Source organism: Zootoca vivipara, chromosome 10 (assembly GCF_963506605.1).
Source record: "Zootoca vivipara chromosome 10, rZooViv1.1, whole genome shotgun sequence".
In the NCBI taxonomy this organism is placed as follows: domain Eukaryota; kingdom Metazoa; phylum Chordata; class Lepidosauria; order Squamata; family Lacertidae; genus Zootoca; species Zootoca vivipara.
In genome coordinates this window covers 67694690-67720884 of record NC_083285.1, presented here as the reverse complement: position 1 = coordinate 67720884, position 26195 = coordinate 67694690, and the positions used below count along the sequence as shown (strand labels likewise).

The following is a 26195-nucleotide window of genomic DNA, read 5'->3' as shown; positions in this document are numbered from 1 at the left end:
AGTATTTGGCAGACAGTTACTACAGAATGTATTTTATTAAACAGCACAAGTTGGGAGGAAAAGATGCATCAGTATTAGGATAGCCCATGTTTATTTTCCTGTTAATAAAAGTCCATTCAAGAAAAGTTTTCTTTTTTAAAAAAAGATCTTCTAACAGCTTTTCTGCCCCTATGGGCAGCACAGAAAGAGAATAATTTATTACAGGAATGCAGAGGTGGAGCTGGGGGCGTTTGTGGGCGAGGGGGCTGAATGCCCAGCTCCAGTGGTGTGGAAGAAAAGGCAGGGTGGCTGCCGGCCCCCCCAGTTGCCACGGAAACTGCTGACCGAGAGGAGAGAAAACGAAAGAGGCATGCAGGACTGTAGGTCCCAGGAGTGCCTTTGAGGCAGGAGGTGGCGAGAGGGTGAGTTGACTCCCAGAATGAGCTGCCATGACTCTTAACCGACAGAAGCCAAGATGACGTCCACGGGAGTTTCCTCTGTGCTCCGGACAGTCACCTGCATAGTCACACCATCTCCCAGAGCGAGCCTGGACCTCACCAGCACATCCGAGCCGCCTCTGTAAACACCTGGAGGCAGACAAGGAGAGTTACTGCGGTGGCACTCAGCCCCACTGGCCCAGGCCTGCTCACATCCTTTCCTGCAGAAATACTAACAAGTTGCAATCGTCCAGGCAAGGAATGAAGGGGATTCAGAGCAGGGATGGGGAACTTCCTGCCTTCCAGATGTGGCTGGTCTCGCATCCTCCCCAGGCCAGTGGGGCCAGTGGCCAAGACTGGTGGGGGTTGGGAATCCAGTTACATCGAGATGGTCAAAGATGCCTTATCTCCTTTTACAGTCCCTGCCCATAAGCTCAGACCTTTTTTAAAAAAAGGAGTAAGGAAGTGTGGGGAAAGAATGCCAACTCTTAAAAGTTGCACTGTTCTTCTAGACAGCTGCTGAGAACACAGCAGTTTCTCTTATGCTGCACTGTGTAACTACGACCAGATTCTGAGACCTGGTTCTGCATTTAAGGTAAAAATCTGTTCTGCGCCTACAAACACCAAGGCAACTGACTCACAACCCACAGCCAAAAATACTTAGCCTAGCTATTAGAGAAGCGCTTTGTTAACTAGTTATATAACCCTTGAGCTGTTGGTTCTGAAGGCCTTTAAAGAGCAGCCTAGACAAGCATATGGGTAGAAGTGATCCCGGAGAGGAGGGGCAGCTTTTAAAGCCACTTCCAGCTCTATGCTGAGTGATGCCTATCGCTGGATGAGAATGACTGCTGTTCCTGAGAGAAGTGCTTCACAGAAGGTCCCTGCTGCTGTTCTTGGGACAGGACAACTCCAGTGCCATTAATTCTCGTGGGGTGGCACCATTTCAGCCACAGGATGCCCAGTCACCACTGAATCGCGCCCTCCCCCCCCTCCGGCTAATTCTTACCGGCCAGGTAGAGCGTGTGTGAATTCTTGTTCTCAGGCACTTTGTTGGATCTCTCGCATGGCTGCATGCCCAGGAACTTCACAATGTTGCTGACAGCTTCTGCATTCAGAGGAGGTTTTGAGAAGACCTGGGGTTAGTCATGCGTTGTCTCGGCTGCGTGGTCAGATCCAAAGGGGATCTTTCAAAGTAGCAGCTAGTCACCCCAGGATCCTAGGAAGCCGTCTTAGACAAGAGTCAGGCAACTGTCCATCTAGCTCACCACTGTCTTACACCAGGATTTCTTAAACTTGGGTCTCCAGCTGTTTTTGGACTACAATTCCCATCACCCCTTGCCACTGGTCCTGCTTGCTAGGGATGATGGGAGTTGTAGTCCAAAAACAGCTGACACCCAAGTTTGGGAAACTGGCTGGCAGCAGCTCTCCAGGACTTCAGACAAGGGTATCATCCAGCCCTAGCTGGAGAGAGAGGGGATTGAACCAGGGATCTTTTTCATACAAGGCAGGTGCATGAGTTAAACATCTTGCCTCTGGCTACCTTGTTAAGTGGGGAAGTCAGAGTTGCTTCTGACAACTGGAGATCTAGAATAACCCTTCTTCTCTTAGCTAAAAGAACAGCCTTGCATTTTCTTGAATCCTATGTACGCAAAAGCTAAAAAGTTGTCTTATTTAGAAGACACTTGGGAGCCTGGGAATGTTTTTTTCCCCCTAAAATTGGGTTTAACATGCAATCTTAGGTCTCACGTCTTCTCTGGGGAAAAGCTGCCGTATCTCACCGTCCAGGGTTTTGATAGTGCTGAGAGCGAAGGTCTCTTCTTTCTCATAGTCATCCCCAACTTCCTCCCAGGCAGCTGCAAAGTTGGGCTTCAAGACCTTCTGGAGGTGGTCGGACAGAGTCAGCTCAAGATCCTCCAGCTGGCAAAGAAAAGGAGGTTAGTCCTCAGGGTCGGGAAACACCCTCAAGATGCAAAGGAGAGCAAGCTCACCCACATCGGCCTGTTGCAAAGATGGATACAGCACTTGGCCTCGGTATGATCCGCTGGCAGCCTTCAGGCTGAAGAAAGTGTCAGCAACCCAAAGTCACCAAAGAAGGGGCTGCCCCATGCGTGCCTCCTCTCCTCTCCTACTACTGGCATGAAATCTGCTTCCTCTGGAAACAAGAAAGCCACGCAATGGCTGGCCAAGGTGGGAGCAAGACTGGCAGGGATGAGCCCAAAGAGAGCTCTTTGATACTGGCCTCCATATGTGTTCAATGGCCACAAGTGCAGGTTATCCAGAATGCCAGGATTTTGACAGAAAAGATAAAATCCCAGTGTGCTTTCAAACTACAGTGCTGATTAATATTCTACAGCCAATGGGAAATGGGGGTTATTGTTCTGCTGTTTTAATTACCGGTTTTTACTTGTGTTTTTATCTTGTATCTTATTTTGCGAACTGCCTAAGATCATATGAAGAAGGGCATCATTATCATCATCAGTGCTTTTTCTGGGGGGACACAGGGGTACGCATACCCCTAAACATTTTGGGAATCTTTGTATTTTTGTCCATTTACTGTATTTTTCCTCATTTGAACTATAAAATTGTGATTTTCTTGAATCAAAATGAGAGTACCCCTAAACATTTTTTTAATAGAAAAAGCACTAATAATGATGAGATTTATACACCCCTTTTCTACATTGCTGAGTGAAAGCAGTGCACAATTAAACACTTTAAAATCAGTATAAAATTCTTCCCACTAAGAAAGGTAAGAACAGCGGGAAATGAGTAGCACAATGAAGTGTGCTCATCTCCCACATGTGAAAAAGTCTTTCCTTATTTACAGAACAAAGGAGACAAAGGAACATCCCACTAGGAGGTGTTCCAGGGGGGTACAGCTGATGATTTGAAGCAAGGCCTCACAGCGGCTGATCTTAAACATTGGGGTGGGTCATGTGGGAGGAGGGAAGCCAGTTTCCATAACTCTCAGACTTCGAGGGAAGTAGCCTGGTTAGGTCTGTGAAGTTAGCTGAGGATTTGAGTCTACTGAATAAGTTTCCCCCCCACACAATCATTTCTTACAGAATGTGAATAGTAGGTAGCCCAGACTACTATTGTGTGCGTGTTTCTTATTTTAAAAACAGTCAGAGGCATCAAAGACAGGTTTTTATGCAAATCTCCAGGGTGGAAATGAGCCCGTTCCTCCTGCTCAGCCCTGCCCACAGAACATTTGCCCTGGGCTCGCTTACCACATATTCGTCGTCGTAGCCGTCCTCGTCCGGCACTCCAGAGTGAGGGTCGCAGTCTCGCACAGTGAACTTCATTGTGCAGCTAAAAGTGCATGCGACTGGGGCGAGGGAGAAAGGAGTCCTTGTTAAGAGGGAGAGCTGCTCCGAGGAAAACCCGTTTCCAAGTACGTTTCCAAGCACAATTTAAAGTGTTGGTGCTGACCTTTAAAGCCCTAAATGGCCTCGGTGCAGTAGACCTGAAGGAGCATCTCCACCCCCATCGTTCTGCCCGGACACTGAGGTCCAGCACCGAGGGCCTTCTGGTGGTTCCCTCGCTGCGAGAAGCCAAGTTACAGGGAACTAGGCAGAGGGCCTTCTCGGTGGTGGCGCCTGCCCTGTGGAATGCCCTCCCACCAGATGTCAAAGAGAAAAACAACTACCAGACTTTTAGAAGACATCTGAAGGCAGCCCTGTTTAGGGAAGCTTTTAGTGTTTAATAGATTGTATTTTAATATTCTGTTGAAAGCCGCCCAGAGTGGCTGGGGAAACCCAGCCAGATGGGTGGGGTATGAATAATAAATTATTATTATTATTAGTTGAGATTCCTGCATTGCAGGGTGTTGGAGTAGATAACCTTCGGGGGACCTCCCAACTCTACGATTCTGTGATTAACATTTCTAAGCAACGTTCATAAAATTACCCAGAGACTAAAAATAAACCATGCAAAGAATAAGAACCATTTTAAAATCCATCATGAAATTGATATCAAGCGGGAGACATCTTTTGTTTCCCTAAGAGTTTCTGTTTGGATTTGGTAAACTGAAAAAGCAGCATACCTGCTGTGGGGTCGTCCAGGGGCAGCTGGACAAGTGTGTAGCACATGCCTGGCTGGTTGTAGGAGAGGATGGGGGCGGGGATGCAGCGGAGCACGTCGTAGGCGTCGGAAGGCTCCATCTGCACAGTCACCTTCTCCAGTAATTGGTCGTTGAGGGTGTTTGTGCAGTCGAACTAGAGAGAGGGGGGAGAAACAAGCTGAGGAGCTGCTTGTGGCCTGGATTTCTCTTCTGCTGCCCTTTCTCCAGGGCTCAAGCAAAGCACACTTCGCAAACCTTCTCCAATCTGATGCCTGCCAGATGTTTCAGCCTGAGCAAGCACGGCCACAGGGCTTGTGGGAAGTGTGGATCAAAACATCTCGGAAAGGCAGATGTTTTTAACGCTTGCTGAAAACTTTCCTGTTCCGCCAGGCCTGCACAGGCAACTAAGATTCCTGCGTGGAAGGGGGTCGAACTAGATGGCCCCTGGGATCCCTTCCAACTCTACAATTCTAGGATTCTATTAAAGTACATCCCACCCACCCACAATGGTCTATTGACGTTTGCTTTCAATTTCATTTTGTGTTTAACTTTTTGTGATTTTATCACCTGCGTTTTTATATTGTTATAAACTGCTGTGAGATGTATTTTTATGATAAAGCGGTATATAAATATTTTTATGAATCAGTAAATACACTGGCTGACAGACAGCTGCTTTTGAGGATTTCGGGCAGGGGTTCCGTCTCAGCCCTGCTGGGAAAATGCATTCAGAAGAGCTGTGGCCTTTCTCCACAGCGGACACAAGTGGTCAAAAGGCATGAAGTGATAACTCAGGGGTCGGCAACCTAAGGCACATGGCAACCCCCCCCCGCCGCCGCCCATTCTTACCGGCGCAGCACAGGGACCGACTTCCAAGTTGATGGCGCCTGTGCGCATGTGCACACGCTATTTCCGGTGCACTTTCGGGTTGGAGAGCCAGAAAAAGTGTTTGTGCATGGGCACAGCCACTCCTCCGACCCGGAACACACACTCTGGCCCATCCTCCAACAGACAAAGCGTCACCCGGCTCATCCTCGGATTAGGTTGCCGACCTCTGTGATAACTATTCCAGAGCCAAGGATCTTTTGTCACCTGAGACAACAGTGCAAACCCCAATCGTGTTTTCCTCCGTAAAAGTAACATCATTTTTTAAAATCCCCCCTAAGAACCCCGTGAGGTACATTACGCTGAGAGCGCATGACTGCCCAAAGCCTGCCAGAAAGAGCTTCGCAGCTGAGCAAGTGCCTGAAGGTCTTCTGAATCAGAGTTCAGCACTTTTACTACAGTGGCCTACAGAAGGTTGAGATTAGAAAGAAGCACCAAAAATTCCTTTCCAGGGCATGTGGCATGGATGGGGTTTAACTTGCAGCTAACATCCTCTGTGCCCTCTGCCAACAACACCGAGGCTTCTTGTACCTGGAAGACAATGTGATCTGAGAAGACGTGCTTGATGCAGCGGACAAAATACTCCGTCTCGGCCTCGGTCAGCTGCACTGGATCGGATGACTTGAAGAGAGGGCCCAAATTCTTGAACTCTGGAATGGCAGCCAGTTGTTCTAAAGGGGAAGAAACAGGCTCAGCTTACAGGGCGACAACATGTTCTCTCTCCCCCCCCCCGCCCCCTTGCAAACTGCCATGGCAAATGCAGTTAAAACACAACCTTCTGCAGCTCTCCAAGTTTTAAGAGCGCGGCTCTGGGGTCTTTTATTACCTTGGAATATGTCCTGCCGCGAAGGAGCCATTTTCTCAGGCTTGTTGGCCACCAGGGCAATCTCTGAAACAAGAAACAGCCATTAAAATTTTTCAGCCAAGATGTCTGAGACAAATCCATAATGCAGAGGTGTGAGCATGTGGGCATGACTGCAGACCAGAAAAGTTGTCCTGGGCATCACACACACTGCAGCTTATTTTACTACGTGGCAGGGAAGGCCTTTTGCAGGCTCATGTGGGCGTCCAGGAGCCACTCTGGCGACTCCAGGCATAACATGCAAAAAATCCACTCCAGACCCATGGCATGTACAAAGTTCCAAACTGTGCCTGCCACAGGCTCCAGGCAGGGATTGGGTTAAAATTGCTTAAAACACACAGTGTTTTAACACTGGATAGCTTTCTCCAAACGAGCATGGAAAAGACAGTACATTGTATGTATCCATTGTGACTGGACACAGCTCTGGTGGAGAGCCCTCCAGACCCATTCCTGCTTCCATCTGCCACTTCAGAGGCCATAAAGAGGGGAGGAAGCAGCACTTAGGCAACTCTCCATCCTGCCTGGAGAAGAGCTGCAACAGAGTCTGTGTGCATGAAGCTCCATTTGTACGAAAAACTACCTTTTGTAAGCTGCTTTGGGATGGCTTGGCCTTGAAAGGCAGTACATACAGGTGAAACGCGGAAAATTAGAATATTGTCGAAAAGTGCATTTATTTCAGTAATGCAACTTAAAAGGTGAAACCAATATATGAGATAGATGCATGACATGCAAAGCAAGATATGTCATGCCTTTATTTGTTGTAATTGTAATTATTTGTCGTTAGGCGGGTCAATTATAAATGGAATGTAATTAATGAAATGTAATATCGGTGTTCTCAAAGCTACGAACATGAGTTTGACCAAACTGCAGGAGGCAGTGGAAGACAGGAGTGCCTGGTGTGCTATGGTCCATGGGGTCACGAAGAGTTGGACACGACTAAACGACTAAACAACACAACAATATCAATGTTTAGTTTTGTTTATTTTTGTATTATTGTAACTATTTGTTTTATTACTGTGGAATTTCCAAAAGAAAGCAATTGTAAAAATTAATAAAAAAAATAAAAAAATTAAAAGTTGCATTACAGAAATAAATGCACTTTTCGACGATATTCTAATTTTCCGAGTTTCACCTGTAAGTACTTAACAGAACAGAACAGAACATTAATGTCAGAACCTGTACAGACCATTACAGAGGTATCTTGGTTCCCGAACGGCTTAGTTGATGAACAAATCAGCTCCAGAACATCGCAAACACAGGCGTAAGTGTTTTTCGGAAGCTGAACATCCATTTCGGCTGTTGGCATTGTTTCCGGAGCCAATCAGAAACCGTGGCTTGGTTTGCAAACGTTTTGGAAGCTGAACGGACTTCCAGAATGGATTGAGTTCGAGAACCAAGGTACCACTGTATTCTGCAAGATTAACCATGGTCAGATTAAATATATATCTACATATACCAAACTTTTGGTCGTGCGCCCAATAAACATTCAAGATGTGGAAAGCTCACAGCATTTCTAAAGGGTGCTGTTCTTGGATGTCCCCATCACGCCACTTGGCACCCAGGTGGGCACCGCACGCAGTTATGGCAGTGGGGTTCCACATCTGGAGCAGACGTCCTCCCCACTTAAGCCTGTTTTTGCCTCTTACCTGCTTTCTGCTCAAAGGTGGGGGCAGTGGCCAGAGGCACAGACCTCATGTCAAAAGGCTTCTCTGTGGGCTCCAGGGTGTACTGGTGCAGGGCCTTTTCCATGCCGGGAATAGAGACAGTCAAGCCTGCAAAGAGGGAGGGGTGAAAGGTGTTCAAGGAAGGATCACGTGGGGCTCAGAGGCCCGATTTGCTGGGGTGGGGAAGGGCCAATAGACGTACCCAACACCAAAGCTTTATCCATTGTCAAGAGCAGCCCCAAGAGGTGTGGCTATTCCCTGGATATCCTGCAAATGTCTCCAGTTCTTAACCAACGGCCCCTGCTCCCCCCCCACTCTTTTTTAGGACTCGCAGGTGCAGATCCGCCCTTCCCAGCCGGCACCAACCGTTAAAGATGTATGCAGCGTTCAGAGCCAGCTGCCTCTGTTGCAGCACATTCAGGTAGAAGGTTGCTCGGTCACGGACCTCATCGTCACTGTCCATCATGCACCTGCATGGCAAAGGAGGGGAGAGTCAGCGAAAGGAAGAAGCCTTTGAAGGCTGGTAAAGGGGGGACGGCCACTGCCAGGCACGTGGCACCAGCGTTTTTCAGGGCGGTCCCCTCCCACCAAAAATAAAAAAGCACAGCAATAAATTATCAGATTTTTGGGAGTTTCCAACGAATGCTTTTAAGTGTGTGTTCTCAGATGCCGAGGTAGTCCTTGTTTCCAAAAGACAGAGGGGCCGGGGCCCAGGTCCACATGCAGAGCCCTGAGAACCCTGCTCCATAGGACTGTAGAGTTGGAAGGGCCCCCAAAGCCCACCTAGTCCAGCCCCTTGCAATTCAGGAATCACAGCTGCATCACAGGTTCTAAGAGAGTGGGAAGGCAAGCTTTGGTGGTCAAGAGCTCAACTCCCTTTTTCTACTTCGTAGCTTTGAAGAAAGGGCGTGAAGACCGGGGGAGTGGCTTGCTAAGTGGGTGTGGCTAAAACACTGATGGGGTGGGACTCCACGGTCAAGCCCACTATATTTCCTGCAAGAATCCCACCCCTACTTTTTCTACACCTATACATGGAAGAGTTCCCCCTCCCTTTTCTTACCAGCTTTTCGAATTTCCACCTAGAGCTGGATATAGTTTTGCAATATTACAGCAGCGGTATATTTATCTTTATGGCAGGTGATTTGTTAAAAAAAACAAAAACAAAAGTGAATTAAAGGTGAACTAAGATGCCTGCTTTCTACCGCAGTTGAGCTCAGCCCTCACAGATGCCAAAGAGGGCAAACAGCCCCTTATATGGCTGTTTCCAAGATGCCACAATGGAATCTAACGCTCAAGGGACAGGTAAGAACATGCCTTGAAAGTCTCTTCCCTGGCTTTGAACTCACCTCTGCAAGAGCACCAAGACACTGGGAAGGAGGTTCTCATTCTGGGCCCCAAACTTTGCCAATGCACTGACGGCAGCTGTGAAAGAAAACAAGAGTCTGTAGATAACGGGGACCAGATTGCCTCAAAGACTTCTCCCACTTGTATAAGAACATAAGAAGAGCCTGCTGGATGAGGCCAACAACCCATCTAGTCCAGCATCCTGTTCTCACAGTGACCAACCACATGCCTGTGGGAAACCCACAAGCAGGATTTGAGGACAAGAGCATTCTCCCCTCCTGTGGTTTCCAGCAACTGGTATTCAGAAGCATTGCTGATTTCGTCTTCCTCAAATTCTTGCTGATGCTTACCTGGATCAGTAAGCTATTATCCTGTGGTTGCTTTAGGTCTCTCCACATAGGCTCACACACTTAATACCTCGAGGACCGCCTTTCCTCATATAAACCAACCTGGACTCTGTGTCCATCATCTGGGGCCCTTCTTCATGTGCCTCCTCCTCGAGAGGTTCGGAGGGTGGCAACACGAGAACAGGGCCTTTTTCTGCAGTGGCTCCCCGTTTGCGGGATGCTCTCCCCAGGACTGCTCGTCTGCCACTTTCATTACATATCTTTAGGCGCCAGGCTATTGTTTTGTTGCTTTTGTTTTAACTATTTATTGTGTTTTTATCTTGTGAACCGCCCCGAGATCTTTTGATAAAGGATGGTACATAAATCTAATAAACAGCAGCAACAGCTCCTCACCTTTAAAATTCACGACTGAAGCTTGGCCTCTTCCTCCCTTAGCCTTCCCAACAAAAAGCCAAGCTTATCTTTACACAGCAGCACCTGGGCCTCCTACAAACAGTATTGCTAAGCTAGAGGATCTGGGGCATGTATTCAACTCTGGGATGAAGCCAGATGGACCCAAAGGCCCCATCCATGGCAGCCTCCCCCGGGAAGACCTGCTCCCTTCCCCTTCTTGGCTACGTAGCAAAGACAGGTTTGGAGTCTGCCAACTCACCGGCCCTCACAGCTTCATTTTCCAGCACCACCCTGTTGAAAATGAATCGGATGTACTTGGAAGGGGAGGGGGTCCTGGGCCCTTCCTTGCCAAGCAGGTGGAGGATCTTGGTGGCCAGCACCGTATGCTCGCAGTCTTCAATGAACTCGCAGAGGTGGGCCAAGCCGGGTTCCTTGCTCTCCGGGTTTTCCTCGATGATGCTGATGATGCAGTCGACGATGGCTCGCTTGTACTCAAAGCCACCCTGCAGAGGGGGTGGAAAGGCACAAGTCAAAGGGGGCTTGGAAGACCAGCCTTACCCCAGACATCCATCCATCCTGCTTAGACCCTATTCCCAAATGCACTTAATCAATGGAGGAACACACTTTATGCACACCCTCTTAGGGATTCCCCACATCTGCAAGGGCAAGAGCAACTTGCAGTTCGCAATGTTGTTTTTTTAATGGAAACAAGGGGGCAAGAGGGTCCTCGGGCAGAATCAAACAAAAAGAGCAGAGAAATTCTTGCCCTAACAGATAAGATATTTCGGATTTTTAAAAATGATTGGGGAAAAACGAACGAGAAGTAAGGAGGCAAAACTAAATTCATTGTGGTGGGCTTTTTTCTAAAAAAAACTTCCTGTCATTTTTTGTCCATATGCCAAACCAACGAGGTGACCAAAATTTGTCAAGTGTTGTTTGGTCGATTCTAAGTCGTAGAAACGAGTCCCAAAGCAGGAACAGGGAAAACTGGTATGTGAGCCAACTGTGACCAGCCACAGGCAACGACTAGGAAGAGGGATGGTCTGGAACGGCCTCTGAAAGTCCAGTTCCCACCATCATATTTATCGCAAGTAAAAATACCCATCATTTCTGCATTGAACGCGCTCCCAATGGGAAAGATCTGAGGTTTACTATATCCTAGCACAGAATATTTTTCTTTGCCAGCTACTTGCAGACTCTGAATACTGAGTTTCCACTGTGCTTGATTGACACACACGGGGGGGGGGGCTTCTCAGACTGTTAGCTGTCCGTGGTGAAACAGTATCTAAATTCCTTTGTTCTTGTGCAGCAAATAATCTAGTGCAACAGATAACCAGAAAAAAATGAAACTTTACAGGGACTAAAAAGAACATCCTTGATCTTCAGATAGTTCAAAGGCTAATATGTTTGCTCTTGCCACAAGCCCTACTTATTAATCTCCACCACGACCATCCCCTGTCCTAGGCTTATACCAAAAGCAGAAGGTCTCAAGGATGTGAGGTTCCTCCAATCTGACCATGGAGGCCTCTTTGGGAAAAGAAGTTTCCATGATACAGAAATGCTGGGTCAATGTCACACTGGGGCAACCTCACATCAAGAGCAACCTTTTAGCCTGCATGAAAATAGCTACTGGATACACTAACTGTATTTCACCAAAATATGAGTGTTATGCTGATATGCTTTGCCGGTTGCCCCACACAAGGCAGGCAGCACAACCTACATCATCCCGGAGCATGTTGGAGAGGAAGGTCATCATGACGCTGTGTTTCCGCGGATACTTCTGGCACAGGGCACTGATGGCTTGGACCACCACCACCTGTTAAAGCAAAAGAGTGAAGGGCATCAGTACCTGCATTCCAGCAAAGATCTCTACAGGCCATGGACAGCCTTGATTCCACTTTGGCCCACTTTGGCCTTGTGAGGGCCGAAGGGCAGGAAACAAATAATTTCATAAAACAAAAACAATACAGTCGTTACCTTGGAAGTTGAACGGAACCCGTTCCGGAAGTCCATTTGACTTCCAAAATGTTCAACTTCCAAGGAGCGTCCTGCAACCAATCAGAAGCCGCGGCAGACATACAGCTTCCGAAAATCATTCGAAAACCAGAACAATCACTTCCGGTGTTCGATTGTTCGGGAGCGGAAATGTTCGAGTTTACAGGCATTCGGCTTCCGAGGTTCCACTGTATTCTGGTTCCCAAACGATCCTTGGTTTTGTTTAATGCTGAATGTTGGCTAGGCTCACAAACTATGAGTGTTCTCTTATTGTAGATTCTGAAAAGCTTTGATTCCTGCTCTCACCGAACCCAGGACCACTGCCCAACTCCAGGGAGATGAAGGTCACCCTGCCAGCTAGGAACTCCTTCTGCCTAAGAACTCCACAGGCTGAAGGGCAGACGGGATATCGCCTCACCTTAAACTCGTCCGATATCTCGGACACAAAGGATGAAATCTGCTTCATGAGCCTGTCCACGCTGCTCTCGCTCCCCGTCTTCAGGAGGGTGGTGATGGCCAGAGTGGCAATGCTGCGGTTCGAGTCCGTGATCAGGTTTTCCAGGTCCAAATTGCAGGCAGTTACTGCCGACGGGTGCTTCATCGCCACCTGGAAGGGCAGTTGGACATTGGCAACCCAGAACAGCTTATTGAATGGAAGAATTGTACAGCAGCAGTCCAGGGGTCCAATGAATAGGGCGTGGCCAATGAGACACCCGCTGCTGAGACCAGCTTCTCTTGATTCTTAAGAAATTGTTTTGATCACGCACCTCTGCGTCCTGTCTCGAAACTGCTGGATTTTACATAGTATTTTGGTTTTATGGTTGTAGCTAAAATTGCATGAGGAGCAGAGTTACCCAGGGCCTGTCCTAGAGGTTACCGGGTCAAGAATTTGCTGCCCACCCCACGAAGACCAGCAACAACAGGCCCACTGTCCCAACAGGAGCCCCCTTCTCAGCTTGCGGGGAGGGGGAGGAAAACAGTAAAAACCCACTGGAAAAGTCTGACAAGCCACCTGTTTCGGATAAGGACCCCTAGGATGCACAAGGTGCCTTGGAATGCTTACCTTGTTGAGGGTCCTGACTGCGGCGTATCTCAGGACAGGCTTGGGAGAACTACAGAAGAGCTGCAGCACTGAAACGAAAAAGAAGTCACGTGTGAGGGCACAATCCCAGGAACTTTTACCACTCTGTGCACCCAAGATCCTAGGGCCAGTCCCTAGCAACTCCTGAACAGGAGCGCAAGCCAGAGCAGCCAGCGCTAGGACAGAGGGAACAATAATCTCAGCCCCTTCAAACTTTAGGTGGATGAGAGCAAGCTGAAAGATTCATTCTCCCACGGTAGCCAGCAGGCATTTCTGCCCTTTGGAAATACTTGCCATATCAGCCTCCCCAGATCTTCCAATGTTTTGGACTACAACTCCCATCAGCCCCTGCCAGGTTGATGGGAGTTGTAGTCCAAAACATCTGGAGGGCACCAGGATTGGGGGGGGGGGACTGCTCTTGGCGAAGGTCACGCCTTCCTGAGGCTCACCTGAGACAGCCGGTGCCAGTTCCCTGGCTGTACAGTTTGGGAGATGGATGATGGCGGAGGCAGCCTCGTAAATGACCATCTCGTGTTTGTTCCGCAGGCAGCTTTCAATGAAATCAAACAGCGGGTTGTCATGCCTGCCAGAGAGAAAGGAAACTGCCTTTAAGGATTTGTCAGAATTGACAGCTGCTGCTCTCTGAAATTGCAGCTACAATCCCAGGTTGCCGTGCCCTCACATGCAGCCCTGAGCACAACATTATCCAGCAGTTTCAATATCTCCTGAGGACCTTGAAGCCATAGAGAGAAAGTCTGAAATGGACTCTATTTGCACCTTTATGGTGCTGCAGGAATTGAGTGTGGCTGTTCTGCTAAAAGCCCTGACACACAAACACGCTTACCCCTCCTCAGACTCTTTCAGCAGCCGGCTGGCAATCCGAATCAGCATGCAGTATGCAAACTGGGATTTCAACCCAGATTTAGTGAATTTATTCAGCATCTTGGAAACACCGAGGCGGTCGTTCTTCCGAAGGTGGTAGAGCAGCCCTAAGGCATGGTACTGGCAGGTCAGTGGGGAGATAATTGGGGGGGGGAATAAATCCATGATTACTGTTGTGCTAAATATAACTAGATATGATTGCTTTTTCAATTGAAGCTACTCTGAAGTACTTAAATAAAAAAATAGGCTCAATCCACAAAAGTTTATGCTATAATAAAATGTGTTATAATCTTTAAGGTGCCACAGGGATACAGTCAAACCTTGGAATCTGTTGTGGAAGTCCGTTTGACTTCCAAAAATGTTCGGAAACCAAAACGCGGCTTCTGATTGGCTGCAGGAAGCTCCTGAAACCAATCGGAAGCCACGGAAGCCCTGTTGGATGTTTAACTTCCAAAAAACAGTTCGCAAACCGCAACAGTGACTTCCGGGTTTGCGGCATTCGGAAGCCAAAACGTCAGAGTACCAAGGCGTTTGAAAACCAAGATACGACTGTACTTGCTGCAGCAGACTAACGCAAAGCCTCCTCTGGAAGTTTGGGGGGGGGAGTGTTTCTGTTATTTAACCACATCATGTATTACAACTGCACAAAGCCAATTCAAATCACCTGCAGTGCTAAAAGCATGTATTCAAGGAAGGTGGGAGCATCGTACCTGCACCATGATGTTGTCACTGGAAGCAGCTTCCTGGGCTTCATTGATCCACCGTTTGACCACATCATAGTTGATCTTCATCATGTGCTAGAAATAATGGCCAAGAATCAATGATACTAGCCCTGCTCCTGTCTTGGCACGTCTACCAACCAAGTTTAGCAGGTACCAACCTGTTTAGCTGGTAGTTTAAACCAAGTAGCATATTACTGTGGCTGAAGAGATCAGAAGGACAACGATTACACTTTAGGAAGGTCTTTTCTGGAGCAGGTCACTTGCCTGCTGCCGTCCCAAAAGCAGGGGCTGCACCCGACCTTCAAAAAGCACACGGAGCTGAAAGAGGAAGTGGGGAGAAGCGCCCCTCTTCCAAGTTCCGTTTTCACCTTTATGGGGAGGGCGGAGAGGCAGAGAGCCTTCTCAGCAGTGGTACCCTCCCATCAGATGTCAAGGAGATAAAGAACTACACAACTTTTAGAAGACAGCTGAAGGCAGCCCTGTACAGGAAAGTTCTTAAATTATGTTTTTATATATGTTGGAAGCCGCCCAGAGTGGCCATATGGGCAGGGTATAAATAATAAAATTAATATTAATAATATGGAGCCAGTTCAGGGCAATTATTGGCACCACACTGGCAAACCCAGTATTAGAGAATGCCAGAGCTGTAGCTCAACAGTAGAGAATCTGCTTTGCATGCAGAAGGTCCCAGGTTCAATTCCTGGCATCTCCAGGTAGGCCTGGGAAGGTCCTCCGCCAGAAACCCTGGAGAGGTGCTGCCAGTCAGTGTAGAAAGAACTGAGCTAGATGGACCAAGGGCCTGACTCAGTATAAGGCAGCTTCGTATGTAAACTGTGGAGAAGGAGGTTTAGCAACTAGTCGGCAACATTTTCTTTCAGGGTTTGCTTTTCTCGTATTTTAAAATCCTGCAAAGCTGGGGCAGCGAGGGAGAGTTGGAATTTCTGCTGGAGCAAGGGAGGAGGGTGGTGGCAGGAATCCCAGCCAGGCATTGAGAATGTCAGTGGTTCCCAGCAAAGCACCTTGCTGCAAAATTGGGCAGGGCAGGAAGGACCCAGAAAGCAAAAGACAGTGTGCAACATGGCCAAGCCAATAAAGAAAGATGCAGAAGGTGGCCTGGCCAAGATATCGACAAGTCTGAGCTGCTCGGGTCTGCCCAGTCCCTGAATGTAATTAATCCAAGCGGATGACAGCAAAGAGATTCCTTCACTTACTAAGGAGGACACCAGCGCTGAACTGGAGACACTGGGGACTTTGTCCACAATGGCTTGCTTCATGTACCTCTCGATGGCCTGCAGCATGGTGCCCTGGGAATCCAGAGAGAGAGAGAAAGAGAAAGAGAACAAGAGGTACCAACACACAGAGACGCCAGAGATACCAACACAGAGAATGTTATCTTCTTGGGATTGCTTCTGTTCTCCAAGTTCAGGCGGAACCTGATACCTGGTATCTATTCCTAACTAGCTCACTTTCCATTTTAAAATAAAAGCTTCTAGTCCTCATGCATGGAAACAGTGTCTGCAAAGAGCTCCAGCGTTCAATAGGTCAAGAATCTGGCTCTGCACTTTCTTCCACCGCTCTTTTCATAGCCTCCCACCATTCTTCCTGAAACACCCCCTAACCCTTTCTCACCATTTATTGTTTAAAAATAACACCAGGCGGTGGTAACAACAACAACAACTTATTATTTATACCCCACCCATCTGGCTGGTTTTAATAAGTTTTAACATTTAGGAAAAACATTCCATAAAAAGCAAAATTGTAGTACAGTGGAACCTCGGTTTACGAACACCTCGGTTTACGAATGACTGTAACCCGGAAGTAAGTAAACCGAGGTGTCTGAGGCCTACGGAGGCCTCCGCGAAGGCCTGAAGACTGGGCCGCAGCTGCGGAGGCATTCCTATGGCTCCGCGAAGGCCCGGAGCATTCCGCAGCTTCGGAAGCACTCCCAAGGCCTCTCCCTTCCCCCCCACTCACACGTTTCTGGGCCTTTCCTGGCCCTGGGGCTTCGGGCAGCCGAGTGTCCTTGGCGCGAGGATGCGCCACGCCGGCTGCTTTGCTGGATGTCGGGAGCGCTTCCCCCCAGCGGCCTCGAGCCGCGGAGTTCGCCGCCGCCACATCCAGCAATCCACCTCTCGTGGGGCGGCAGCGGCGAACTCCGCAGCTCGAGGCCGCTGGGGGGAAGCGCTCCCGACATCCAGCAAAGCAGCTGGCGTGTCCACGCCCTCCGAGCGGCCCCGAGCCGTGGAGTCCACCACCGCCATCCCACGAGAGGTGGGGGAAGCTTGGGGAGCCCAGTGGCTCAGTTGAGGGGTCGTCACACACCCCCGGCGAACGCACAAGCCCGGGATCGGAGCCAGCGCCCGACCATCGGCACCCGGCCATTGGCCGGGAGCAGCCCCAGAGCCCCGTGGCCTAGGGCAACGTGCTCAATGGAACTCCGGTGCAGTGGAGGAGAGGGCGAGGGAAGCCCGGAACCCGCCGAGAAGGCCGCCACCGCCACTCCAAACAAGGAGAATTGAGGGGAGAGGGACCTTGCGAGGCGAAGAGCCTCAGCCTTTCGCCCCGCTGCTGCATTGTCGCGCCAAGGACGCTTGGCTGCCCGAAGCCCCAGGGCCAGGAAAGGCCGAAAAATGTGGGGGGGGATTAAATTGCTGTTTTAGGGGTTCTTTTCATCTTCTGGAACGGATTAATCCACTTTCCATTACTTTCAATGGGAAAGTTTGCTTCGGTTTATGAACGCTTCGGTTTATGAACAGACTTCCGGAACCAATTGTGTTCATAAACCGAGGTACCACTGTACTACGCTGAGTAGGCAACACGGGCTAATGTGCCAAGCTTAGTATGATATTTGTATAGGTGAGAAAACCCATTAGTATCTGTTCAGGGAATTTTTTAATGTGTGACATTTTAATGTATTTTTAATCTTTTTTGGAAGCCACCCAGAGTGCCTGGGTCACAAATAAAAAAATATTATTATTATAATTATTATTATTATATCCCATTCATAAAACTGACGGAGCTCTACATGAGCAACTGCTCTCTCCTGCTACTGTCTGTACACAGCTGTAGGGGGAGCGGAACAGCCAATGAAAGCTCAGATGTTCAGGTTACCATCAGAATAATGGTAATCATCACATTACTATTCAACTCCAACCCATTTGCTGGAAAACAGACAGCACTAAACTTAAACAAATGGTTACAGTGACCACATGTGGTCACTGGGGAAAGAATGGCTTGGAGGACAGGGATCAGGGGAAATCATTCTAGGAATGTGTGAGAGAGAACACCTGGCATTAAAAATGGGTACAGCAAGACACCTTTCATGGCTGAAGAATTTGATACTTACATCCGTGATTCTACAGAGGGCTCTGATGGCAGGGCCTCTGTACACATCCTCTTTTCCAGTCATGTCTTTGGTCAGGCTAGAAGAGTTAAGGCAAACTTCTGTCAACACTTTTGTAGAAAACAGGTGGACTTGGCTTCAATTCTGGGGCAGCCCTTGAAGACAGTCTGGAGGCTTCAACTGGTACAAACTGGAGCAACCACTCTTTTGTCTGGCACTAGCAGGTCAATTTAAATGTGAGACACTTCCTACCCCTACAGCAGCTTACAGATACACACCCCACCCGACCCCCAAGGCTGTAACTGCACACGTAAAAATATAAAGTCTACATTTGACCAAGATGCAATTGCAAATACCAGGGAAGTGAAACCTGCACCATTCCAGATGTTCTTGTAGTGCAACTCCCATTATGGTGGGGCTGATGAGATTTGGAGTCCCGCAATGTCTGGAAGGACCGCATTTGGCGTATATTGTACTAGTCAGCCAACTCACCAGGAAGCAAACACAAGGGGCACTCAGTGCCAAAGGCAAGTCCAATTTCACATGATTTGTGAAACGGTGGTTAGAGGTGGCAAAACAGAGTTCACACCATAACATGATAGGAGGGACTTAAATCTTACTGACTGGAGCCAGATCCTCCACACCCAACCAAATGCCTGGGAAAAGACTCAAGAGTTACTACTCATTGAAACAAGAACATCAATACCTGCTAGTGACAATGATGACATCCTCCGAAATGTTGGCCATCTCTTTGATGGTAAGGTAACACATTCTCCTTAACGTTTGCTGTGGAAAGAGCAAGATAACAGTAACTGTCACCCCCCAGGAAGTTAGCCATGGGAACATCAACTCTCATCAAAGGTATGATGATACCCAGCTCTTCCTCTCATTTAAACCAGAACCAGTGAAGGTGCTGAATGACCTGTGCGAGTGTCTGGAGGTGGTTAGAGGATGGATGGCAGCTAACAGATTGAGGGGGAAACCTGACAAGACAGAAGTACTGTTCCTCCCAGTATGTTTCCGAGCACAATTTAAAGTGTTGGTGCTGACCTTGAAAGCCCTAAACGGCCTCAGCCCATAGACCTGAAGGAGAGTCTCCACCCCCATCGTTCAGCCTGGACACTGAGGTCCAGCTACGAGGACCTTCTGGTGGTTCCCTCCCTGTGAGAAGTGAGGTTACAGGGAAACAGACAGAGGGCCTTCTCAGTGGTGGCACCCGCCCTATGGAACACCCTCCCTTCAGATGTCAAGGAAATAAACAACTATCCGACTTTTAGAAGACATCTGAAGGCAGACCTGTTTAGGGAAGTTTTTAATGTTTGATGTTTTATTGTGTTTTTAATATTTTGTTGGGAGCTGCCCAGAGTGGCTGGGGAAACCCAGCCAGATGAGCGGGGTATAAATACTAAGTAGTAGTAGTAGTTATTTCTGGGGGACAGCGGGTGGGCAGGTGTGGGGAATTCCCTGGCCCTGAATGGGGTAACTATGCCCCTGAAGGACCAGCCTGAGGGGCATTTTGGGCTCACAGCTGTCCATGGAAGGTGCAGGTTAATTCTGTGTCCAGGGCAGCTGTCTACCAGCTCCATTTGGTACACCGCCTATGATCCTGCCTGCCCACAGTCTCGCCAGAGTAGTGCATGCCCTGGCTATCTCCTGCTTGGACTACTGCAATGCGCTCTATGTGGGGCTACCTTTGAAGGTGACCTGGAAACTACTACTAATCCAGAATGCGGCAGCTAGACTGGTGACTGGGAGCGGGCACTGCGACTATGCAACACTGTTGAGACGGATCTACATTGTGTCCCAGTCAAGAAAAAAGAAACAACTTTCTACCACCTAATCTGTACTGCTGCCTTTTACATTTTGGGGCAAAATTCAAAGCTGCTTTGCATCCCACACAAGAAATCCCCCCCCCCAATCTTCCATGGCCCATCATGCAACCAGAGACATAGGAAGAGGGGAAACCCCTTTCCTGGAACATTGGAAACTTACATCATTTGACTGAAACAATCTTGTCATTGCAAAGAAGGCCTCTGTGGCTTCTGTTGTTCCAAAATGTTCACCCTAGAGAGAAGAGAATTAATATGTGACAAAAATTAAGCCAGTCTTCCACTAAGACCTGCTTTTAGCTCCAGAGATCACTTTCAGCCATGCTCATCTTGGCCTCCCCATCCCACACACATTAGCCTTTCCAAACTCTTCCTAATTAGCAAGTTTGTTTTATAAACTGTGCAGTTTTATTTGTAGGGTTGCCAGACTCAATAGTGGACAGGACTTCTGTGCCTTTAATTGCTCTGCTCTCTTTTGAGACTGGAAACCTTAAAAGGGAAACCAGCAGACCCTTTGCTTGGAAATTAAACAAAGGGTCTGCTGGTTTCTCTTTAAGGTTATCAGACTCAAAAGAGAGCAGGGCAATTAAAGGCACAGAAGTCCTGTCCACTATTGAGTCTGGCAACCCTATTTATTTGTGATATACAGTGCTGTTTTCTCTTTACCAAGTTTTTAGGGAATGATTAATGTTCTGGTTCATATTTTTTCTTGTTCTCATGTAAACTGCTTAAGAGATCATTATTATACCAAGCGGTAAAGGTAAAGGGACCCCTAACATTAGGTCCAGTCGCGGACGACTCTGGGGTTGCGGCGCTCATCTCACATTATTGGCCAAGGGAGCTGGCGTACAGCTTCCAGGTCATGTGGCCAGCATGACTAAGCCGCTTCTGGCGAACCAGAGCAGCACACGGAAACGCCGATTACCTTCCCGCCAGAGCGGTACCTATTTATCTACTTGCACTCTGACGTGCTTTCAAACTGCTAGGTGGGCAGGAATTGGTGGGACTGAACAACGGGAGCTCACCCCATCATGGGGATTCGATCAAGCGGTATAATCCTTAAATAAACAAAAAGTGTATTGACAAGTCAAGGAGAATGGAGTAAGAGCCACTGCACAGTGTCCAAGAGATGTCTGGGATCAGCTCAGGGAATGGTAGGCTTCCTGCCTCCGTAGGAAGAGAGGAAGCTGTCTTAACCAGAGTCAAACTCTTGTCCATCTATTTGCAACATTATGCACGCTAAGAGGAAGTAGCTCTCCAGGGGACATTCCCAACCCTATCTAGAGGTTCCAGGCAGGGTGCTCTGCCACTAAGCTATGCCTCCCCTGGGCCTGGGTCTTCTTCCCGTGACAAAAGAGGGAGCACCAATCCACTATAACCTTCTGGGCTCTGAAAATAAATACAGCCCGTCAGGGAGTCCTTGGGACAGAAGAGTGGGTATCAAATACTTAGAAGAAATTAATTATCTAAAATATAATCTAACGGAAGAGGGTTTTTTTAAAAAAAAAATTGCTGTTGTGTCTCTTTTTTGAATAAAATTATCCCACCCATTTGCTGATGCTAAACATGCTTGCATGGGCATCTACCAGACCAAGGAGGGAACAATAGTAAGATTGAAGCATTTGCTGGCTTTTTATGTTCTTAGGGCCATAATACATGGGTGGTGGCAGTTCCTTTCACTTTATCACCCTAACCCTGAGCCACAGGAGGTTCGATCCCCAGCATAGGAAGAAGCTTCCTTATATGAAAGCAGACCACTGGCCCATCTAGTTCAGTACTGCCTGCACTGACTAGCAGTGGTTCTTCAAGGTTTCAGGAGGGGTTTCTCTCAACCCTACCTGGAGGTGCCCAGGACTGAACTTAGGATCTTCTGCATGCAAAGCAGGTAGCCTAACACTAACTTATACTCCCGCCTCTACTCATGTTTCCTCATTAGCCAAAGGCTGCAACTCAATTGCACAAAAGCAGCTGTACTTACCTGGTTCAGCAAGTAAAGGATCTTGGTAAGTATATGCAGGCATCTTCTTGGATTTATGGGGGTTTCGTTAAAGATCCGCGCCTATTCAAAAGTAACAGGAATTGTGCAGTCAACAAAGACGGATATTAGGAATTTTCATTCTGAAGTTCCTTAAAATTCCTTTTCAACAAAATGGGGGGTGGGGAACCAATATGCAGCAAAGACCTCGGGCTGCTGCACAAAATAACTTCTCCCTCTTTTCCTTTCCCTGAATCTGTTCTGGGGGTTCCCCCAATCCTCTGGAGCAGATTTAGAGCAAGAGGAGAGGGAAGGGAAATTGCACCAAGAGAAACTCTTGTACTAATGGTATGATTTTGTTGAATATGACCCACTGTTTCCTTCTGGATCTGAAGGCAGCTCTATTCACAATAAACCCAGAAAGCTTCATTAGGCAAGGTGCTGGCATGAACTCGGGTCCCTGATGGGAGTCAATGCTGGTGCAGAGCCAAGCTCACAGGAAGCACAAGCCTCTGCCCTGGATGCAAGGACATGAAGCACCAGAGTTTGTGGCATGCTTCTACTGCCCAGCAGCCAATGCAAGGTTATAACCCAAGACCCAAGGTATCTGCACACAAGTGTATCCTTTTGCATTAAGGATGCAGTTTCTAGAGCAGGCATCCCCAAACTGCGGCCCTCCAGATGTTTTGGCCTACAACTCCCATGAACCCTAGCTAACAGGACCAGTGGTCGGGGAAGATGGGGATTGTAGTCCAAAACATCTGGAGGGCCGAAGTTTGGGGATGCCTGATGTAGTAGTTAACATGAAATCGACGTGTTTAATCCCTCCTGTCAAAATATCGGAAGCTATACAGCAGCCAACCTCAGACCTTGGGAGGCAGTATTCGCACACAGCCCCCCCCCCCGGCGTTTCAATGCACAGACATGAAGCGTACCTTAAGGACAAAGAGGGGTCGTTTTTCATAAGACTCCCCAATGATGTTTGCTCACAAGCCGGGGGTATTCTGCCGCTGCGAGAAGCCAAGTTACAGGGAACCAGGCAGAGGGCCTTTTCGGTAGTGGCACCCACCCTGTGAACACCCTCCCATCAGATGTCAAAGAGATAAATAACTACCTGACATTTAGAAGACATCTGAAGGCAGCCCTGTTCAGGGAAGTTTTTTAATGTGTGACATTTTAATGTATTTCAAATTTTTGTTGGAAGCCTCCCAGAGTGGCTGGGCAAACCCAGTCAGATGTGCGGGGTACAAACAAATAAATATAATAATAATAATAACAATAACAACAACAATAATAATAGAATGCAATTATAATTTATATTGCTGTTCTATTGGTTCTGGGCTATATTTATATTTCAAGGATATCGTTTCTTTGTTTTTTATATGGCACACCACTTAGACCAGGCACCCCCAAACTTCGGCCCTCCAGATGTTTTGGACTACAATTCCCATCATCCCTGACCACTGGTCCTCTTACCTGGGGATCATGGGAATTGTAGTCCAAAATATCTGGAGGGCCGAAGTCTGGGGATGCCTGTTCTAGAGCCTCCAAGAAAGGGGAGGTTTCTTGCACCACACATCACTTATCCCTGTTACAAGATATTTTAGAAACTCTGCAGGGAGGCAACATCCCAATTGTACAGAGATGCCCAAGGTGCAATAAGACAAGGCTAGGCTCTCTGACACCATTTAGCACCCCATGGCATACCCATTGTTGTGCTTCACATGTCCAAGCCTGAGATTCATGTAAATCAGTTCACGCTGAATAGATCTGCCCTCTTATCCATCCCATGTACCCATTCCAGCTCAGGCTGCCATCTTTCTTTAAGGGGTTGAGATGCCAGCTGCTTCCAGACACTCCAAAGGAAGGTGCAGCCACATCTTTGGCAGCCACAAAAAGAGAGGTTGCAGAGACTCAGTGGACCTACAGTGGCCCCCAAGAGAATCAGAGCCCTAGACAGCCACAGACTCTAGCCTGCAAATTCCAAACTTGATTTCAAAAAAAGAGAGATCTTATAGGGCTGGTTTTCTCAAACTTGAATCTCCAGCTGTTTTTGGACTACAATTCCCATCATGCCTAGCTAGAAGGACCAGTGGTCAGGGATGATGGGAACTGTAGTCCAAAAACAGCTGGAGACCCAAATTTGGGAAATCCTGGAATGAGGGATGTATAGAAAGGTGTAGTCATACCTCCTGGAGGACAGAACTCTTTTCCAAATGCTGGAAGGGGTTGGAGCCGCTACCTGAAAAACAAAACACAATGTTGGCAGGGCACCAGATGTTAGCCACAAAATACCTTTATGACAATTCTGCAGATCGTTTTTAAATTGTGTTCAGAGGAACTCAGGGCTTCCCTGTTTGGTTTTAACGTTTCCAATACTGTTTGTTAACTGCTGTGATACATCTTTATGGACACTGAGGTGGCAAAATTAAACAAACCAACAAACAACAATTTACTAGTATTATTTTGTTATTATTTTAAAATCAGCTGCTTATGTGTTAGGCTTGGAGCCCTGGGAGACTGTTACTTGTTTTATTTAAATAAATATTTACATAGCACACAACATGTGGGGTTCACAGTACAAAAACCACAAAAACGCACAATGTAATGGCAAACCTCTCATGCAGCCCCCGCTGGGTTGACCCTTGGGCAAGGCTGTCTGCAAACCGCTGTGATATAATATACAGTGGTACCTTGGTTCTCAAACACTTTGGTTCTCAAACTCTGAAAACCCGGAAGTAAGTGTTCCGGTTTTCGAACGTTATTCGGAAGCCGTATGTCCGATGCAGCTGTCGGCTATTGTTTCCAGGACACCTGCACCAATCAGAAACTGTGCCTTGGTTTTCGAACATTTTGTAAGTCAAATGGACTTCTGGAATCGATTAAGTTTGGCGCTTTTGTTTTTGCTATTCATTTTGCGTTTTTATTTTTGAGACTTTTTCGGTTAATTTGTTTTTATGACTGTGTGAAACCCAGTTCAGCTGCTGATTGATTGATTGTGTGACTGTGGAAATGGATAAAAGCCCCCCATCCAAACAATGATTATTATCAGTGCAGGTAAGAAAATAATAATAATTTTTATTTTTATCACCTACAATACCGTCTTATTTATTTTATAGTACAGTACAGTATATTCTTGCTTTCATTTTATGGATCAATGGCCTCATTAGTAAATTTAATGTTAAATGGGTGTTTTAGGGGTGTTTAGGGAGAAGGGGACGACGGGAGAAGGGGACGACAGAGGATGAGATGGTTGGACAGTGTTCTCGAAGCCACGAACATGAGTTTGACCAAACTGCGGGAGGCAGTGCAAGGCAGGAGTGCCTGGCGTGCTCTGGTCCATGGGCTCACGAAGAGTTGGACACGACTAAACGACTAAACAACAACAACAAAGGGGTGTTTTTAAAAGTCGGATTAATCCGTTTTGCATTACTTTCTATGGGAAAGCGTACCTTGGTTTTGGAACGCTTTGGTTTTGGAACGGAATTCCAGAACGGATAAGTTTGAGAACCAAGTTACCACTAGTTACAGGTAGGTAGCCATGTTGGTCTGCCGTAGTAGAAGCAAAATTTTAAAAAATCCTTCCAGTAGCACCTTAGAGACCAACTAAGTTTGACATTGGTATGAGCTTTCGTGTGCATGCACACTTCTTCAGATACTTTTTTAAAGACACTGTAAGTTATCACTGTAATAAACATAATAATAACAAACAAACACATAAGAATCAATAAACCCATTGTTGTTTTGTTGTTATTTCAGTATTGGAAGAAATAGCCGCTTGTGTATTGGACACGGGGCTGGGAGACAATTATTTGTTTTGTTGTCAATAACTTTCCACAGGGCGCCCTTCATCCGAGGGTCGCAGCCTAATGGCAACCTTCCCCTCAGGCCCCCTCACCTACCTCGCGGGGCTGTTGTGAGGATAAGATGGGGCACGGGGGGAACCATGGGTGCCACCTCGAAGGGGGGTGCCAGTGGAAAAATCTGGAGGGGGCGCAGGCTGCCCACCCCCGAAAGAGGCCTTTGGTACACACTACCTCTTCTTCACACTACCATCTCCCCCCTCCCTCTTTCTGAAGTGGTAGCGCCCGAACACCCCACCCCCCACTTTTAAACCGTCCCAAGGCAGTGGGCGGGGCAAGCGCCCTCCGGCGCCGCTACGGGGCTTCCGGCCCACCCGTGGAAAGGGCAGCCCTCCCTGCCTAGCAACGGGCCCAGCTTGAGGCTCGGCGCCTGACTCCCCCCTCCGCCAAGCTCTCTTACCCGACTCCTCATCCTTCTTGTCGAACTTCTTGATCATGGCAGTGGCGGCGGCGGCGGCCGGGTAAGCTGCTCTCCTCCCGCTTACCTCAGCCTACACGCTCGCGGCCCGGGGAGGAAGTCCCGCCCGCTAGGCCTAC

The 26195-nt window shown here is 47.9% G+C and overlaps 1 protein-coding gene across 1 annotated transcript; it reads right to left on the bottom strand.

Moving 5' to 3' along the window:
• Positions 1-20: 20 nt before the first annotated feature.
• On the bottom strand, positions 21-26195 carry COPG2 (COPI coat complex subunit gamma 2). Its single transcript, XM_035127363.2, has 24 exons — positions 26059-26195; positions 23985-24037; positions 21799-21879; positions 19984-20055; positions 18698-18777; positions 17995-18070; positions 15860-15952; positions 14637-14723; positions 13889-14046; positions 13494-13627; positions 13027-13094; positions 12382-12570; positions 11689-11784; positions 10228-10471; positions 9231-9306; positions 8251-8354; positions 7867-7992; positions 6185-6247; positions 5890-6029; positions 4459-4630; positions 3644-3741; positions 2195-2333; positions 1423-1521; positions 21-566 (listed from the first exon to the last, which is right to left on the bottom strand). Exons 1-24 carry the CDS (start codon positions 26093-26095, stop codon positions 436-438), a joined length of 2616 nt encoding a protein of 871 aa, XP_034983254.2. The 5' UTR covers positions 26096-26195; the 3' UTR covers positions 21-435.

Bases quoted from the DNA above. Each gene is read 5' to 3' on its own strand.
- COPG2 (XM_035127363.2), bottom strand. From the start codon at position 26,095: ATGATCAAGAAGTTCGACAAGAAGGATGAGGAGTCGG. The intron at 14,047-14,636 runs GTACGATGCTCC...CTGACCTGCCAG, and splicing joins GTGACAACATCATGGTGCAG to TACCATGCCTTAGGGCTGCT. The intron at 3,742-4,458 runs GTATGCTGCTTT...CCCTCGCCCCAG, and splicing joins CCTGGACGACCCCACAGCAG to TCGCATGCACTTTTAGCTGC.